A 16,497-nucleotide genomic window follows, 5' to 3' on the forward strand; every position below is an offset into this window, starting at 1 on the left:
GCATGTAGATGCAAGCAACTAGGAAGAGCAATGGTACACTGACCTTTATGAGGCAACTCAAGTACAGGAGGAACGTAGCCATGCTGCAATTATACAGACCCTTGTGAAGACTGCACCTTGAGTGCTAAACACATTTTTGATTTCCTTACCCAAGGATATATTTGCCATAGAAAGAGTGCAAGAAAGATTCATTAGACCAATCCCTGGACCAGAGGGATTGTTCTTTGGGGAGCAATTGAGGAGACTGTGCCCATATTCTCCAGAGATTAGAAGACTGAGAAGTGATCTCAATGAAGCCCTTTCAAGGAGCTATGAACCTGTACTTCTAGATCGTTTTTTCTCAGTAACACTCCCCAGGGACTTACCATTGACTGTGTAAGTCCTGCCTTGGTGAGCCTTATCAAAATACAATACCTTGCAATTATCTAAATTAAACTCCAGCTGCCATTCCTCAGCCCATTGGTCCAGTTCATCAAGATCTTGCTGCATTCTCAGATAACTGTCCACTACACCAATCTTGGGTGTCATCCGCAAACTTACCAACCAGATCTCCTAAATCTGTACCCAAATCATTTATACAAATGACAAACAACAGTGGACCCAGCACCAATTCCTGTAGCACACTGCTGGTCACAGGCCTCCAGTGTGACAAACAACGTCCTACCACCACTCTCTGTCTTTCATTATCAAGCCGATTTTATAACCAATTGGCTGGATACCATGAGATTTAATCTTACTCAACAACCTACCATGCGGTACCTTGTCAAAGGTCTCGCTAATGTCCATGTAGACAATGTCTACCGCACTGCCCTTATCTACTTTCTTGGTCACCCCTTCAAAGAACTCAAAGTCTTTCATGGTAATCTCAGCTGGTTCAGGAATTGAACTGCACTGTTGGTGTCACAGTGCATCGCAAACCAGCCTCTAACCATCTGAGCTAACTGAGCTCCAATGGTATTTAGGAAAATGAGGGGACATCTTTTCAAACCTACAAAAGTCTTAAAAGGACTAGATAGAGTAAACGCAGGAAGGATATTCCTGATGAGACCACCGAGTCCAGAACCAGGGGGCACAGTTTAAGAATACAAAGGTAGGCATTCAGAGACTTGGGTGAGGATTTTTCACCCAGAGTATGGGAGCCTGTGAAATCCTCTACAATAGAAAGCAGTTGATTCCAAAACACTGAATGTTTTCAAGAAGAAGTTAGATATAGTTCTTAGCGGTAAAGGAATTGAAGTGCGTGGGGAAAAGCAGGAAGAGGGTACTGAAAAGAATGGTCAGCTGTGATCATATTGAATAACAGGACTCGTTCAAAGGGCTGAACGGCCTACTCCTCCTATTTTCTATGTTTCTATGATTTCCCTTTTGTAAATTCATGCTGATTCTGTCCTATCCTGTCACTGCTTACCAACTGCCCTGCTATTAACATACTTTATAATGGACTGGTAATAGTTTAGCATGTCGCACACTCCACAGCCCCAAAGCTCTGAGACTAAATCCTGTCAATGCACGGAAAGCTGTTTGACACCTGGGAAAGAAGTTCGTGATTGCACACGATATAACTCCATGCTGAAACTGCGAAGATGTTGCACTCTTGATGCAGTAGGTCACTCAGCATTTCCTTTGGATGTTCAGCTTTCCACTTGTCAGCTTTACTCCGAGGCTGGTTAAATAATTCACACCACATTCAGCCTCTCCCAGAGTTAATCCAGGGTTGGGAAATATGTTTTATCAATTTGTTAATTATTAGCTGATGATTTGGATAGGTGATATTGCATGGCAAGGTTACTGAGCTAGTAACCCAGAGGCCCAGACTGCTGTTCTCTGGGAATGAGTTCAAGTCTAACCATGGCACTGGGTGGAATTTAAATTCATTTAGTAAAATCTGAAAACTGAAACGAATCTCAGTGGCTGTAGCCATGATAACTATCATCGATCGTTGTGCCAAACCCATCTGGTTCACAAATGTCCTTCAGGGAACAAAGTCTGCTGTCCTTGCCTGGTCTGTCAAGCCACCCAGTTCAAGGGCAGTTAGAGATGGGCAACAAATGCTGATCTTGCCAGTGGCGCCCTCAACCCACGGAAGAATTATAATTTATTCATGTCAGAGACATTGGAAAATAAGAAATAGGACAAGTGATTTGTCCACTCAAGCTTCATCCCAGGTGCTGAAACATCTGTCTTGTTCTTAGAATAATAACCAACCTACAGTTAATTTTCCAGGTCAATTCTTAAACAAATAGCAGCTTGTTTGTTCTTTCCTTTTTGTTTTAAAAAGAAACAAGCTCCCACTCAAATTCCAAACTTTAACTCTCAACTTCAGCTCAAAGGTCCAAACCAAAAACGAGCAAGATAAAGAAGAACAGTGATTTTTTTTTCCACTCAAGCTTGCTTATGGCTGAACTTCGACTCAAAGCCATTTGTCCTGCACCATCCCCATGTCCTTTGATATATTTATTGGCAATCTCTGTCTTGACCATACTCAGTAGCTGAATCTCCACAGTTCTCAGGGGGGAAAGAATTCCAAATAATTATCACCTTCTAAGTGAGGACATTCCTTCTTATCTCAGTTCTAAAGGGCCCACCTTCTACTCCGACACTATAATCTTTGGTTTTATACTTCCGGCAAGGGAAAACAGGCTTCTGCCCATTGACCCAGTCGGACTGTACATCTGCAGCAAGACATCGTTGCTCTTGTACTCAAGTCCTCTTGCAATGAACGCAACATTACATTTGCCTTCTTTACTGACTGTATCTGCATACTTACTTCCAGGGCTGGCATGATGGCTCAATGGTTAACACTGCTGCTGCACAGCACTAGGGGCCTGGTTTGGCAGCACCCTCAGGCAACTATCTGCGTGGAGTTCGCACATTCTCCCAGCTTCTGCGTGGGTTTCCTCTGGGTGCTCCAATTTCCGCCCACAGTCCAAAGATGTGCAGGCTACGTGGAATGGCCACTCTAAATTGCCCGTAGTGTTCGGGGATGTGCAGGTTGGATGGATTATCCATGGGACATACAGGGAATGGGTGAGCGGACTAGGTCTGGGTGAGATACTTTCAGAGGGTCAATGTGGACTTGCTGGGCCAAATGGCCTGCTTCCACACTGTGAACATGGTATGTCTAGTGTACAAGGACACCCAGTGATTGTTGCAAACCCACCCCCCACCCCTAATTTCCCAATCTATTGCCATTCTGATAATAACGTGCCTCCCTGTTTTTGTCACCCGTGGAAAAAAAAATCACTGTTCTTCTTTATCTTGCTCGTTTTTGGTTTGGACCTTTGAGCTGAAGTTGAGAGTTAAAGTTTGGAATTTGAGTGGGAGCTTGTTTCTTTTTAAAACAAAAAGGAAAGAACAAACAAGCTACTATTTGTTTAAGAATTGACCTGGAAAATTAACTGTAGGTTGGTTATTATTCTAAGAACAAGACAGATGTTTCAGCACCTGGGATGAATTATTCTCAAGGACTGACAGCTGCTTGTGTGTCAAAAGGAGATAATCAAGGGGAGGTTGGTGCCAACCACTCAAAAGAGAATATTGAAAGTAAAGGAAGAGAAACCAAACATTGAACTGGCTTGGGCTGGATTTTGGGTAGAGGGCAGTTAAAGCACACTGGAGTTTTCATTGTTCTCTAGTTATCCTTATCGAAAGTTCCGAGAGAAGAAAACAGTCCGCAAAACAAAGAAGTCTCCAGTGGTCTGTGAAAACTAGTTGGTATTGACCATTAACTTTGAAATTCAAGCAAGATGAAAATCCTATGTGCCTGTGAACAACTCATTATCCAAGGATTGCATGAGGGTTTAGCAACCGAAATTACTTAAATAAATTGGTTTGTTCTTTTCAATTTATTGCTTAACTGTCTCTGTGAATGAGTGGGAGGTACGATGAAAAAAAGATTGGTTCAAATCATAGACATTAATTAGATTACTTTTTTAAATTTTGCTCTGCTAAAGTTATAGTATTAGTGGTGGATTACGTCAGTACTTCTTGAATAATGCAAGTTTAAAAGATCTGTCAAACTGGCAACAGTGACCGTCCTGTTCAACGTTTGTGAATCTGTTATACTTCTACATATTTACCTGTCGTAATTCCCGTCTGATCTCCAGCACATTCTCACCATTGTGTGCAGCATTAACTTGCAGCCAGTTTCGGAGTACAGAGGCCTGTTTCTGCCAGGATCTTCAAAAAAAAATAATAATACATGGTGTTTTTTAAAATATAATTTTACTCCTGGGAGGATACTTAGATGTAGAATGACATCACCTCCATTTAGCAGACTCGGACGATTTCAGAAAGGGTCTACAAATAAACTGTAACAATAGGAGAATCTATTCAACCCAATATGATCTGAACACGTATAAACGGAAATGAGGAAGCAGAGTTCGGACTAGTGAATGTGCAGTGCTCCCTACAACACACTGCATTATGGACCTCAATGTTTGCAGTTTACCTCTACACCCGGATCTTCTAACTGATCACTCAGGAGTACTGGAATGATCGGAGGATAGAAAACACAAACATGATTCAAATATAAGCTTATTTGTTAGAACCAGTTCAGTGATATGTGGCTTTACAGAAATACTGACCAAAAATCCAATAGTAGATGCTAATATCTAATCTGAGGGTGACTGTAGCCAAAATATCCATTCAGTCCTCATAAGCAAAGCAACCTTCCTTAAAAGTTCTGGATTTGAAATTCTCCAGGCAAAGTTAAATCCCAAACTCTTTGCTGACCATACAGCTATCTGTCGACCTGCCATCTTGCCTGAACCTAATAGATCCAACAATATTCTGTTGTCAAAACAAAACAATTTTGAAAGAAGTAAGGATGAACCACAAGAACCTAAAGTATATCCCTGTAGCAGAAATGGAACACTGTAAATTGAAAGACCACAAGAATTAAGGCGGCGGGGGAGGCACTCAAGCCTATTCTACCATTTGATAAGATCGCAGCTGATCTAATTTTGGCCTTAACTTCAAATTTGCTGTGTGCCCAACTATAACTCTCAACTCCCTTATAGATCAAAAATCTGTCCATTTCAGCCTTGAATCTATTCAATGGCCCAATCACCATGCTCTCTGTAGATGAAAATTCAAAAACACCAATGACTCAGAGCAGAGATTCCTGCTAAACATTGCCTTACATATGCGATCATTTTTTAAAAAAAATATCCATGTCCCTGTTTCTAGATTGGGCAGCACAGTGGTTAGCACTGCTGCCTCCCAGTGCCAGAGAGTCGGGTTCAATTCCACCTTGGGACAACCAAATGGAGTTTGCACATTTTCCCCGGATCTGTACGAGTTTCCTCTGGGCGCTGTGGTTTCCTCCCACAGACCAAAGATATGTTGGTTCGGTGGATTGGCCATGCTAATTTGCCCATATCGAATCATTTCATGCTACCTCAAAGAACTCTAACAAATTTACCATTATCTTTTCACAAAACCATGCTGACTGTGCTTTTTGGATTATGACTTTTTTTTTAAAAAGGATCCAATGTTAATGCCTCAACGATAAATTCATGCATTTGCCCCAACAGTATCAGGCTAACTGGCCTATAGTTTCCCGATTATTTGTCTTTCATGAATGGTGATGCTACATTTGTGGTTTTCCAAACAATGAATTTTGGATGGTTACAACCAATGCATTCGCTATCTCTGCGAGCCACTTCTTTTAAAGCCCCACCACACAGTCCTTCCGGTAGAGGGGAATTGCCTGCCTTCAATCCCATTAGTTTTCTTGTCCTTCTTCTCAAGTGATCGTGGTGAAATTCCCACCTCTCTTCTGCTTCTGGATTTTCTACCTCACTCTGGGCATTTCTTGTGTCTTCTACAGTGAAGACAAAACCACTTCTTCAGAGTATCTGTCATTTCCTGTTTCCCTTTAATTCTCCAGACTCACTCTCTTAGGGACCAAGGTTTACTTTTGTGGTTCTTTTCCTCTGTGTATGCTTTACACCACTGTTTTTTTTTGCTAGTTTTCTCTCATTTTCTAATTTCTCCCTCTTTATTTAAGTCAACATTTACCATGTTAACTGAGTGATAAATATTGGACAGGACACTGGAGATAATTTTACTGTTCTTCAAAATAGCACTATGAGATTTTGTACTTTCATATTATACAGCCAATGGGGCTTTGGTTTAATGTCTCACTCGATAGGCAGTACCTCTGGCGAGTCAACCTAGATTTTTGTGTTGAGATCTCTGGAGTGGGTGAATTAGAGCTTTAGGGTAAAGAGCTTCAACAGGCAGTAGACGGATAATAGCAAAGGTTCATGGGAACGATTCCAGGGAGGCCAAACTTCAGATTTGCACAATGATTAGAGAAGTTGTGACTGTTCCGGTTGGAGAAGTAAAGGTTGAGGGGAGACCTGACAGACATACTCAAAATTCGTAAGTGGTCTAGACAGAGTAGATAAGGAAACAATGTTCCAATAGGGGAATAATCGAGAACATGAGCAGATGCTCTTATGGTAATTGGTTAAAAAAAAATAATGACAACAAGAGGAAAAACACTTTCATGCAGTGAGTGGTTGGGATCTGGAACGTGCTGCCGGAGAGTGAGGGGGAGGCCTTAAGATCAGAAGAAATAGGAACAGGAGTAGGACATTCAGCTCCTTGAACCTGCTCCACCATTTCATAGGAGGCAGAGTCAGCGGAAGCTTGCAAAAGGAAATGGGCTCTCATCGGTACAGAAAAGATCTGCAAAGCTTAGGGGAAAGACACAGGAGCTGGACTCAGATAAGGTAACATAGGTTCAATGGGTCAAAAAGCCCCCTCTATGCTGTAACCATTCCTTGATTCTATAAAATCACTTCCTAATTTATTTTTCTGTTTGTTTTATGTTTTCCTGTGCCTTAGCTCAACCTCAAACAATCCTGGATTTGGATTGGGGCCAAAACCCAGCTGCATAGCTTTAACTAACAGAAGACTTCAAACCGAGGAACAAACACATCGGATTCTTCCAGTCACTACTAACAGCATTTACAGCTGTATCTGAGCTCTCAGGAATGTCAGGAAACCAGAATCCTTCAGAAGAGAATTATACTGCTTTGCCCTGAACTGCTCCAGTGATAATAAAAGCCAAACACAGACTGGTCACCCAAGAACATACCTCAGGTTCTGTCTGTTGTCATGGAAAAGCTGCATCTCCTGACGTATCCCTTGTAGTTCTGCCTCCAGCTGGTATTGTTGGTTATATCCATCACAGTCATTATCTGAATCTTGGGACAAAAGGGAGAGTGTAGTTAAATGAAAAGTAATCACAGGTAGCTTTTAAAGCAAAGGTGGGGTTTTCTCTCTCAAAAAAACTCCAATTTTTACGGAAAATATTCAAAACACTGCTGCAAAAAAATGACACAATCTACACAATGGGGTATATAGTCTACATTGGGCTTTCTGCTCCACAAAGATTAACCTGATTGCTTCTAGGAAACCTCATATTTAGAGGGCACACAGAAATGTGCTTGTGATGTTACAGATAAATGATGATGCATATGGTTCCTCGATATAGAAAGGCCCAGGTCCAGCTCTGTTACGGCTTCCAGCAACAATAATTTCGCGAAGGCAGAGTGTGAAAATTAGAATTATGTGGACCAAATAAATCTGAGAGTCTAATTTTAGACTGCCATTATATCACTTCCAGAATCTGCATAATTCATTATGCTTCTTAAGCACAGCAGGTCAGACAGCATCCATCAGACAGGGTTTCGGCCTGAATCCTTGACTTACCTGCTCCTTGGATGCTGTCTGACCAGATGTGGAAAAGTTGTTTCTCCTTGTGGGACAGTCTAGGACTAGAGGGCATAATTTCAAAGTAAGGCATCACCTATTTAAGAGGGAGATTTCTTCTCTCAGAGGACAGTGAATCTATGGAACTCTTTACCACACAGGGCTGTTGAGGCTGGGCCATTAAGTATAGTCAAGACTGGATCAGACAGATTTTTAATCAGTAAGGGAATCAAGGAATACGGGAAAAAGGCAAGAAAATGGAGTTGAGGATTGTCAGACAAGCCATGACGTCAATGAATGATGATGCAGACAAGATGGGCTGCACGCCTCCTTCTGCTCCTGCAACTTATGGTCCATTACTGAACTAGAACGCAAGTCCAGATATGGTGCACGTTTCCTGGAGTGAAATCATGACCTAGTAACTCAGAGAAGGGAGAGTTACCACAGAGTCAAACTGACATGTGATATACTTTGGCTGGAGCAGCATAGAGATGTCACATTGACATTATATTGAATGAATATCAGCTTATTTCAAACATTGCCTTCGGTAATTATTGATTAAATCCAAAAATCAACAAATTTTATTCATTAAAAATATTCATGGTAGTTATCCTTTTACCTGTGTCCTGAGAAACCAAACTGCAACATCCTGGCCTGACCCTAATATCATCTGGAGAGAGCAGCTGTGGATGTGTGGGTGATTGTCGACTCAAACCTTTCTCGTCCTTGTGAACATGCTCAACATCAACAAAATGACTGTGCCTGTCATGCTTCTTGTTTATCTAAAACAAATAAAGGAGGAACATTCAGGGAGATTCACTTACCTTCTAGCTCCCACAAAACAGAAAATAATTCACACATAAAACAGCCATTTCATTATTTCTCTCAGATATATCCCAAAATGCTTCACAATTCATTATACTTGAAGAGCTGTGACTAACCTAGAATTTTGATAAGGATATTACTCAGACTCGCTCAATATTCAGAACTCCGATAATGATTCTTCATCGATTGAATTTCCAGCATGTCAGGTTGACCTTTGACTTTCCTGGAAACTATTGCTGGGTAATAGAATTAGAACCACTTTGAATGCTGACACTAAGTGTATTTAAGAATAACTTGTTTCAAGAGACCCTCTCCCAGGTATAATAAAACTCATCATCAGTGTGCAAAAGAGAAAAGCTATGCAATCATGAAGCCCTGGGCTATTCCTAAAGAAATCATTAACTGGCAGAAGCAAAGAACTACCTATGTGTATATAGGGCAATGGAGGTCAGATTTGTGTTTTTCCCACAATTTTTTTAATCCTTAAAATGCCAATTACTTACGGAGTTTCAGTCCCAAGGATGCCTATTTATCTCTATTATGTCACGTGCCAGCCTTGATTACAGAGCCAAACCAAATTCCATCAGTTAATCCTGCTGTCCAAAGTCACCCTTGATATTTCCAGGCAGTGAACTAAACAGGGGGAATGCGAAGCTACTCTGGCAAGTCAACCCTCCTCTGTACCAGGCATGTTGAAGCCTGTTGCCTTCACTGTACCCGAGCTGGGAACAACTGCTTCACACCTCCCAGTTCTCTGACTCAGCAAATCCCAATTCAAGGAGAGAACGTCCATTTACATGGCAACAAACACTGAGCTCATTCCAAGATACTTCCTATACAATGATTTTTGAACCTCAATCATTGTTGTTAAGACTATAGTGACAAATGGGGAGGCTGTTCATCTTCAAATTACACAGAGGATATGTTAGAAATGATTATACTTCAAACTGTAGTTTAATTGCAAGATGGAACATTTTTGTTGGGATTTAGAAGGTAGTAAATTAGCATTTCTACCTGGAAACATGGCCCATGTTGTCATGGTGCTGGACTTTGAAAGGAATAGTCAATAGACAGCCGCAAAGTTTTAGGTTGCAACTTTCCTAACCTATCAGTGAACCTCACAGGCACAAGTCTGTGTGCAGCTATCTAAAAGACAGAAAAGGAGGAGGCAGAGACAGCAAGTCCTATATATGATGCAAAGGAAATGTTGCTCACCGTGCAGATAGGAACTTCAGTTCAAATTCAAGAGAGAATTTATGAGAATTTAAAAGTAGGCTGGAAGATTTACCTTGCTGGGATTAGAAGGAAGGAATCTCCAGTGTAACCCTCACTGTTCTGCAATTGGATGTGACCCAGCTGGGAAAGGAAAAGGAAGTAAGCCCCTGAGACTGGCTTCTCCAATTAAGGGGCAGTGTAAAGAATAATAGTATTGTGAAATTTCCAGTCATGTTCATAGCTAAATGGGGATCACCTGTCTGCACATAGAGTATAAGCCATTGACTCTACTGTATTTAGTCTTAATGTATTTTTTCCAATAGAAGTTTTAAAACTTTAAAACTTATTGTGTACTTTACAGAAGATGACCTCAGGCTATTGTACGTTGTCTCAGTTTCTCGTATAAATACTCCTAGTTCATGGAGATAAAACAACAAAGGTGCTCCATTAACTGCTAAACACACACTCATATAAACTATCCTGACCACAAAGGATTTCTATACGAATCACATGTTGGTGAGATGTGGGTTTATGTTCATTATTGTCCCTATATGATGAGATGCTATGCCACTAAACTGAACCATTAGGTTCTTTTCCAAAACTCAAACCAGTATTTCACACTTCAGCAGTGTGAGGAAGTTAGAGAATACAGGAGTCGATAAGCTGAGATATAATTCTCAAGTTTACAGAGATGGAATATGCACCAAGATGTCAAGTGGATGCCACATTAATTGGGATAAACCACAAGAATCAGTATTTCCAGAAAGAAAAGGCAATTCACAAAAACAACACAGAGGTGAGTAACAGTCTAACATTCACCTTCTCTTTCCCAGGTAACAGGAATGCAGACGGGGGCAGCAGGAGCTCCTTATGCATCGGTTGTTCCTGGCTATCCATGGCTGCCCTTGAAGGAACGAAGTGGGTACAAGGAAAGGAGCCCTGTGACGGCACCATTTGGAGATTTCCTGTCTCTTCTGCAACACGGAATGACTGACTGGAAGCACCATTTTTCTCAGAATCGACATCTAGACTGATGTGACCCTGTGCACCAATGGGTTTGCTTTGTGCTGGAGTCTCCATTCTGGCTACTGACAAATTTGTCATCATTGACTTTGTGGAGTCTGAAGCACTGCTGCTGAAACCAATAAAGTAATGATTATACATTATCTGTGGTGTATGAATAATTCAGTACATCACCATGAATCTGAATATTCTACTGGCAAATAGGATCTGGGAGCTATTGTCAGTGCTTAAAACAAATCACATGGTTAGCCATACTTACTAGAATCCCAACTCACTAGAAGTCTATACCCACTGGAATCCAAACACACCAAGAGTCAATTCCCACCAGAATCCTAACGCACCAAGAATCTGATTCAGCTGGAGTTACACTCTACTAGTCAATAATTTCAGAACAGCAAACCCCACAGATTATCTAGAGGCTTTAAAGGAAACTACAGAAGGTTACTGGCTCCCAGATTATTGAACAAGTAGTGTGGGTGGGAAGGAATTTCTAATCTTTAGCAGGATGCTGCCTCTTCCTACAAGTAATAGAAAGGGAATGCATTTTCCACAATTTATGGAATTAGTTATCTTCCCTTCTTTCCGTGAGATCTGGTTTGTCCTGCATCATCTTTGGTTCAGAGGGTGAGTTAATTGTGCAACATAGCATTGCCTTCTCAAACACAGGGGATACTCAAGTATGCCACAGCTTGAAAGGCCCTTCAACATTATTTTGTGCTGACGTCCTCCCTCTGCTCGTCTCAGACTTGATGAACAGTGAATGCCAGGAGACAGTTCATCGGAGAGAAACTCCATGCCTGTTCTTGCATCCACACACTAGCAATCTGCTGGAGTTGCTAAGCAGCCATCTGGAGTGGGATTCTGACTGACCTGGTTGAAAACTAGGTCCCTGACTCACTCTCACTGTAACCAGTCACTGATCAAAACCCAACTGGGTAGCTCAGAGCACTGCTGGAGAGTAGCTGACCCACACCAAGGATTGAGCCTGGGAATTCTGACATGATACAGCACCAGCATTTGCTACTAAAGGTGTATCCTGATCAACTGCATCTCTTTGAGGGAGAAGCTGTGACACTGTTGGTGCTGTCAGAACAGTTCACCTGATTAAGCAGAATGCCCAATGTAACCCACCAGTGTCAAGTTTACAAATGGGTAAACCTAAATAAAAGTAACATTTTCTACCAGATTATGATGTCATTTCTATCTGTTCATGAATAACTCTCAAACGATACATGATAAGCAAGACAGAACTTCAATACCAACACTTGGACAAGACACTCTATTATATATTGCCTTCAGAAACCAAATTGTATGATTTCTGTAAGGTCCAAATTTCATAGGTATGGGGAGGAAAACCAAACTCCACCAGGAACCTCATTTCTCATTGTTAACCAGTGGTCGTTGAAATGATGAACAAGATCAGATCAGGCGAAGTTGAGATGCCCTTCATCATCAAATAATTAATCAAAACTCTAAATAGAAGCTTTAAATCTGAGCTCCCAGAGAATCAAGGCAATGCATGAGAGCTACAGCAAGGTGGTGACTCTTTGCAATAGGAAGCAGGGAAGAAAATCTCGATAAAGTGCAAGATCATAATAAATAATAAACTTCAGTCAAACACATGAAGTCAAAATTATGTAGATTAAAGGAAAGAAAGAATTTTAAAACTTCCATTTAGGCAACATATTTTGCAATATCAAGATTTCAAAAATTGATTTATAGCATTTGAGGTAACTGCTGTTGGGTGGGGGATGGGGGGGGGTGGTGGGGAGTGGGGAATGGTACGTTCTTGGACACAGCAACATTCCATAAACAGAAAGAGCCAAATAAACATCATCTATTTGAATGATGACAATCAAGGGATATGTATTAATCAGATCTCTGGCAGGGCTTCTGCCTCTCTTCATTAGTGCTCCAGAAGTTTTTAATATCTCCTTGAATGTACAGAAAGGGTCACAGGTTAGCATTTCTGCAGAAAGGAAGTAGATCTGGTTCGGTGCAGCCATGGCTCAGAAGGTCATGGTTTCAGGACTCACTCTAAAGGTTTCAGATTCATTTCAAAGCTACTTATTTGGTAGTAAAATGCTTTGGAGTATGACAAGGTTCTCCAAAGCTCTGCAAAACCGTAAGTTTGTTGTTTTTTTTTAATCTCTTGGTGGCGAGTCGGTGATCACGTGTCCACACTGTCAATTTTTTTTCGGAATTTTCTACTCAGACCCCTAGGTATCAGAGGAGCCCGCAAACCGACAGCCACCCTACAACAACTACTGATGAACGTAAAGGATCCCAGACTCAAAACCTACACAACAGTGGTAACACACAAAATACCACGCTAGGACTGTAAGAAACACTGCATAGGCCAAACTGGAAGAAAACTGACAATACGGAGACATGAACACCAACTAGCCATCAAGAGACACAACTGAATCTCACTGGTCTCACTACACATGGACAACAAGGGAAACGAATTTGACCGGGACAACACATTGATAATCACACAAGCCAAACAGAGACACACCAGGGAATTCCTGGAGGCCTGGTATTCCAACTGGAACTCCATCAACAAACACATTGAATGAGACCCTGTGTACAAACCACAGAGAAACAGAACCTGAAGTAATACCAACCACCGCAGTAAATAGAGGCATATAAATAACAAGCGAGATAGATCACTGACTTGTTACCTAGCAGGGTGACAAAACATCTGCAACCAAACACACCGGTCTGGGGAGTACGTCTTCAACCTCATCCACAACCCGAGCTACAAATCTTCTCAAAAACATTACACTTCAGTACTGTTACCAGAATGTTTTCACGGCCAACAACTTTGCAGCATCCAGTGTCTTCAACCGTTTTGTGACATCAGATGGAATGAATTGAATTGGCTGAAGACTGGCATCTGTGATGCTAGGGACTACTGGAGATCATCCACTCAGTGGTCTGGCTGAAGACTGTTGCAAATGCTTCAGCGTTATCTTTGGGCATGATTGAGGATGAGGATTTTTGTGCAGTTTCCTCCTCCAGTGAGTTGTTTAATTACCTACCACCATTGCTGACTGAATATGGCAGGGCTGCAGAGCTTAGAATGGTTGTGGGATCACTTAGCTCCATCTATCACGCTCTGTTGATGCTATTTGGTAACTTCACTAGATTAGCACCTTATTTATGGGTCTTCTTGGACCTGCTCCTGGCATTTCTTCCTGCATTCTCCAGGGTTGATCCACTGTCTTGATGGTAATGGTTGAGTTAGGGATATGCCGGGCCATGACATGGGAAATGGGGTGGCACAGTGGCTCAGTGGCTCAGTGTTTAGCCCTGCCGCCTCACCACACCAGAGACCTGGGTTCGATTCCAGCCTGGGGAAACTGTCTGTGTGGAGTTTGCACACTCTCCCAGTGTCTGTGAGAGTTTCCCCTGGGTACTCTGGTCTCCTCCCACAGTACAAAGATGTACATGGTAGATGGATTGGTTGTGCTAAATTATCCTTAGTGTCCAGCGTGGAAAATACAGGGATAGGGTAGGGGGTTGGTCTAGGTGGGATGCACTTCAGAGGGTCGGTGTGGACTCGATGGGCAAATGGCCAGCTTCAAAATTGTAGGGATTCTATGAAAGGTCAAAACAAGGGCATATGAAAAGTCTATGAGATTACAGGACGTGATGAAGTACAATTCTATTGCAGTTGATGGCCCACAGTGTCTCATGGATGCTCAAACTTGAGTTGCTAGATCTGTGCGAAGTCTGTCCCAAAGCACAGTGACAGTGCCACACAACGCAATGGAAGTTATTCTCAACGTGAAGGCGGGATTTCATCTTCACAAGGACTGTGTAATGACCACTCTTACTGATACTGTCAGGGACAGATACAACTGCAGTAGACACATTGGTGAGGATGAGGTCAAGTATGTTTTTCCTTCTTGTTGGTTCCCTCCCCAACCGCTGCAGACCCAGTCAAGTAGCGATGTCCTTTACAACCCAAACAGCTCAACCATTACCAAGCTACTCTTGGTGGTTGACACTGAAGTCCCCACCGCGAGTACATTTTGTGCCCTTGCCACCCTCAGTGCTTCCTCCATATCAACATGGAGAACTGATTCATCAGCTGAGGGAGGACAATGAATGGTAATCAGCAGGAGGTTTCCTAGTCATGCTTAACCTGAAGTCATGAGACTTATGGGGTCCAGAGTCAATGATGAGGAATCCCAGAGAAACTTCCTCCTGACTGTATACCACTGTGTCACCACCTCAGCTGGGTCTGTCCTGCTGGTGGGACAGGACATATCCAGGGATGGTGATGGAGATGTCTGATACATTATTTTTAAGGTATGATTCCATGAGGCTGTTGCTTGACTAGCTTGTGAAACAACTCTCACAATTCTAGCACCAGCCCCCAGATGTTAATAAGAAGGCCTCTACAGAATCAACTGGGCAGTTTTTGCCATTGTCATTTCCAGGGCAGAGGTCAATGCCAAGTGGTCTGTCCAGTTTCATTCCTTTGTTGAGACTTTGTCATGATTGATTAACTGAGTGACTTGCTAGGCGATTTCAGAGGACAGTTGAGAGTTAACTACTTTGCTGTGCATCTAGAGTTACATGTCTATATCAGGTGAGGATAGATTTCCAGATGGGTATTTCCAACAATCAACAATGGTTTCATGGACATTAGATTTTTAGTGCCAAATTTTTTCAGACGGAATTCAAATTCAAATCCTATGGCAGAATTCGAACTGGAGTCCCCAGAACATTAGCTGAGTTGCTGGATTAACAGCCTAGCAATAACATCAGTAGGCCACGTACACAGCCTTTGCATTATTAAAAGGTCCATGAAACTAGTGGTCAAGAAGTGTTTTAAAGGTTTTCGCTGCACTGAGGATGTTTCCACAGCATCAAACACTTTGATGTTGTTTATTTCTGAAGCTTCACATTAGAATAGTCTTCAGAAGAGGCTCCTTTCCCACATCTGCACCTTCTGAGTGAAAGCCTAGAACTAGGTGAGGTGAGACAGGGAAAAGCAAAACCTGCAGATGTTGGAAATGTGAAATAAAATGCTGGTAAAATTCAGTGAGTCGGGCAGCATCTGTGAAGAATGAAGCAGGTGTGTTTTTTTAAACCAGATGTTGAACAGTTTGAGAACTTTATGTTTTTTAAATTGAATTCTTATGTTGGATGAACATTATTTGAAGGTCCTTTAATTAATACTTCTTTTAATTAATACTTCTTTTAATTAATACTTCTTTTAATTAATAAATGCTCCCAAGTGCAAATGCTTAGTAACTAATTCTTACTCAACTACACCACTGGTGAATACAAACTTCACTTTCATTGATCAGGAAGGGGACAGGAGGAAGAGGGAAGTAGAGAGTGGGGACATGAGGAGGAATTGGGAAGAAGGAAAAGATAAATTGGAAACAAGATGGGAAGGTTGGACAGAATGTGTGAAATACCCTATTCTTATGGAAATATGTATACAAGATTGGGATTGATTCAATCTCATACGATTATGGTCTTTTTCTTTCGTCTCAGAATCAGAGTGCAGATTTGTATCGTAGCTGGAACAATTAAAAACTATGTAGGTCACTCCCAGGATGCTTCAGGTGATGGACCACATTGAGAAAGAGAGAGTCTTGACTAACAAGGAGACAACTTTCTGTTGCATAAGGACTGCTCATCAAATACGTCAAAATAGGAAACAGGATACAATGACAAAGA

At 41.7% G+C, this 16,497-nt stretch overlaps 1 protein-coding gene across 5 annotated transcripts in view; it reads right to left on the reverse strand.

Annotated features, from left to right (window-relative positions):
* sfi1 (SFI1 centrin binding protein) overlaps window positions 1–16,497 on the reverse strand; it is a 117,453-nt gene that overhangs the window by 9,906 nt on the left and 91,050 nt on the right. For 4 of the 5 annotated variants that reach the window (XM_059655151.1, XM_059655150.1, XM_059655147.1 and 1 more), the window contains 4 exons: window positions 10,588–10,903; window positions 8,348–8,510; window positions 7,112–7,220; window positions 4,080–4,179 (listed from right to left, as the gene is read on the reverse strand). In XM_059655151.1, coding sequence (XP_059511134.1) covers window positions 4,080–4,179; window positions 7,112–7,220; window positions 8,348–8,510; window positions 10,588–10,903 — 688 coding nt within the window. The remainder of the gene's footprint in view (window positions 1–4,079; window positions 4,180–7,111; window positions 7,221–8,347; window positions 8,511–10,587; window positions 10,904–16,497) is intronic. The other variant, XM_059655149.1, reaches the window with a different exon arrangement.

Source organism: Stegostoma tigrinum, chromosome 26 (genome assembly GCF_030684315.1).
Source record: "Stegostoma tigrinum isolate sSteTig4 chromosome 26, sSteTig4.hap1, whole genome shotgun sequence".
In the NCBI taxonomy this organism is placed as follows: domain Eukaryota; kingdom Metazoa; phylum Chordata; class Chondrichthyes; order Orectolobiformes; family Stegostomatidae; genus Stegostoma; species Stegostoma tigrinum.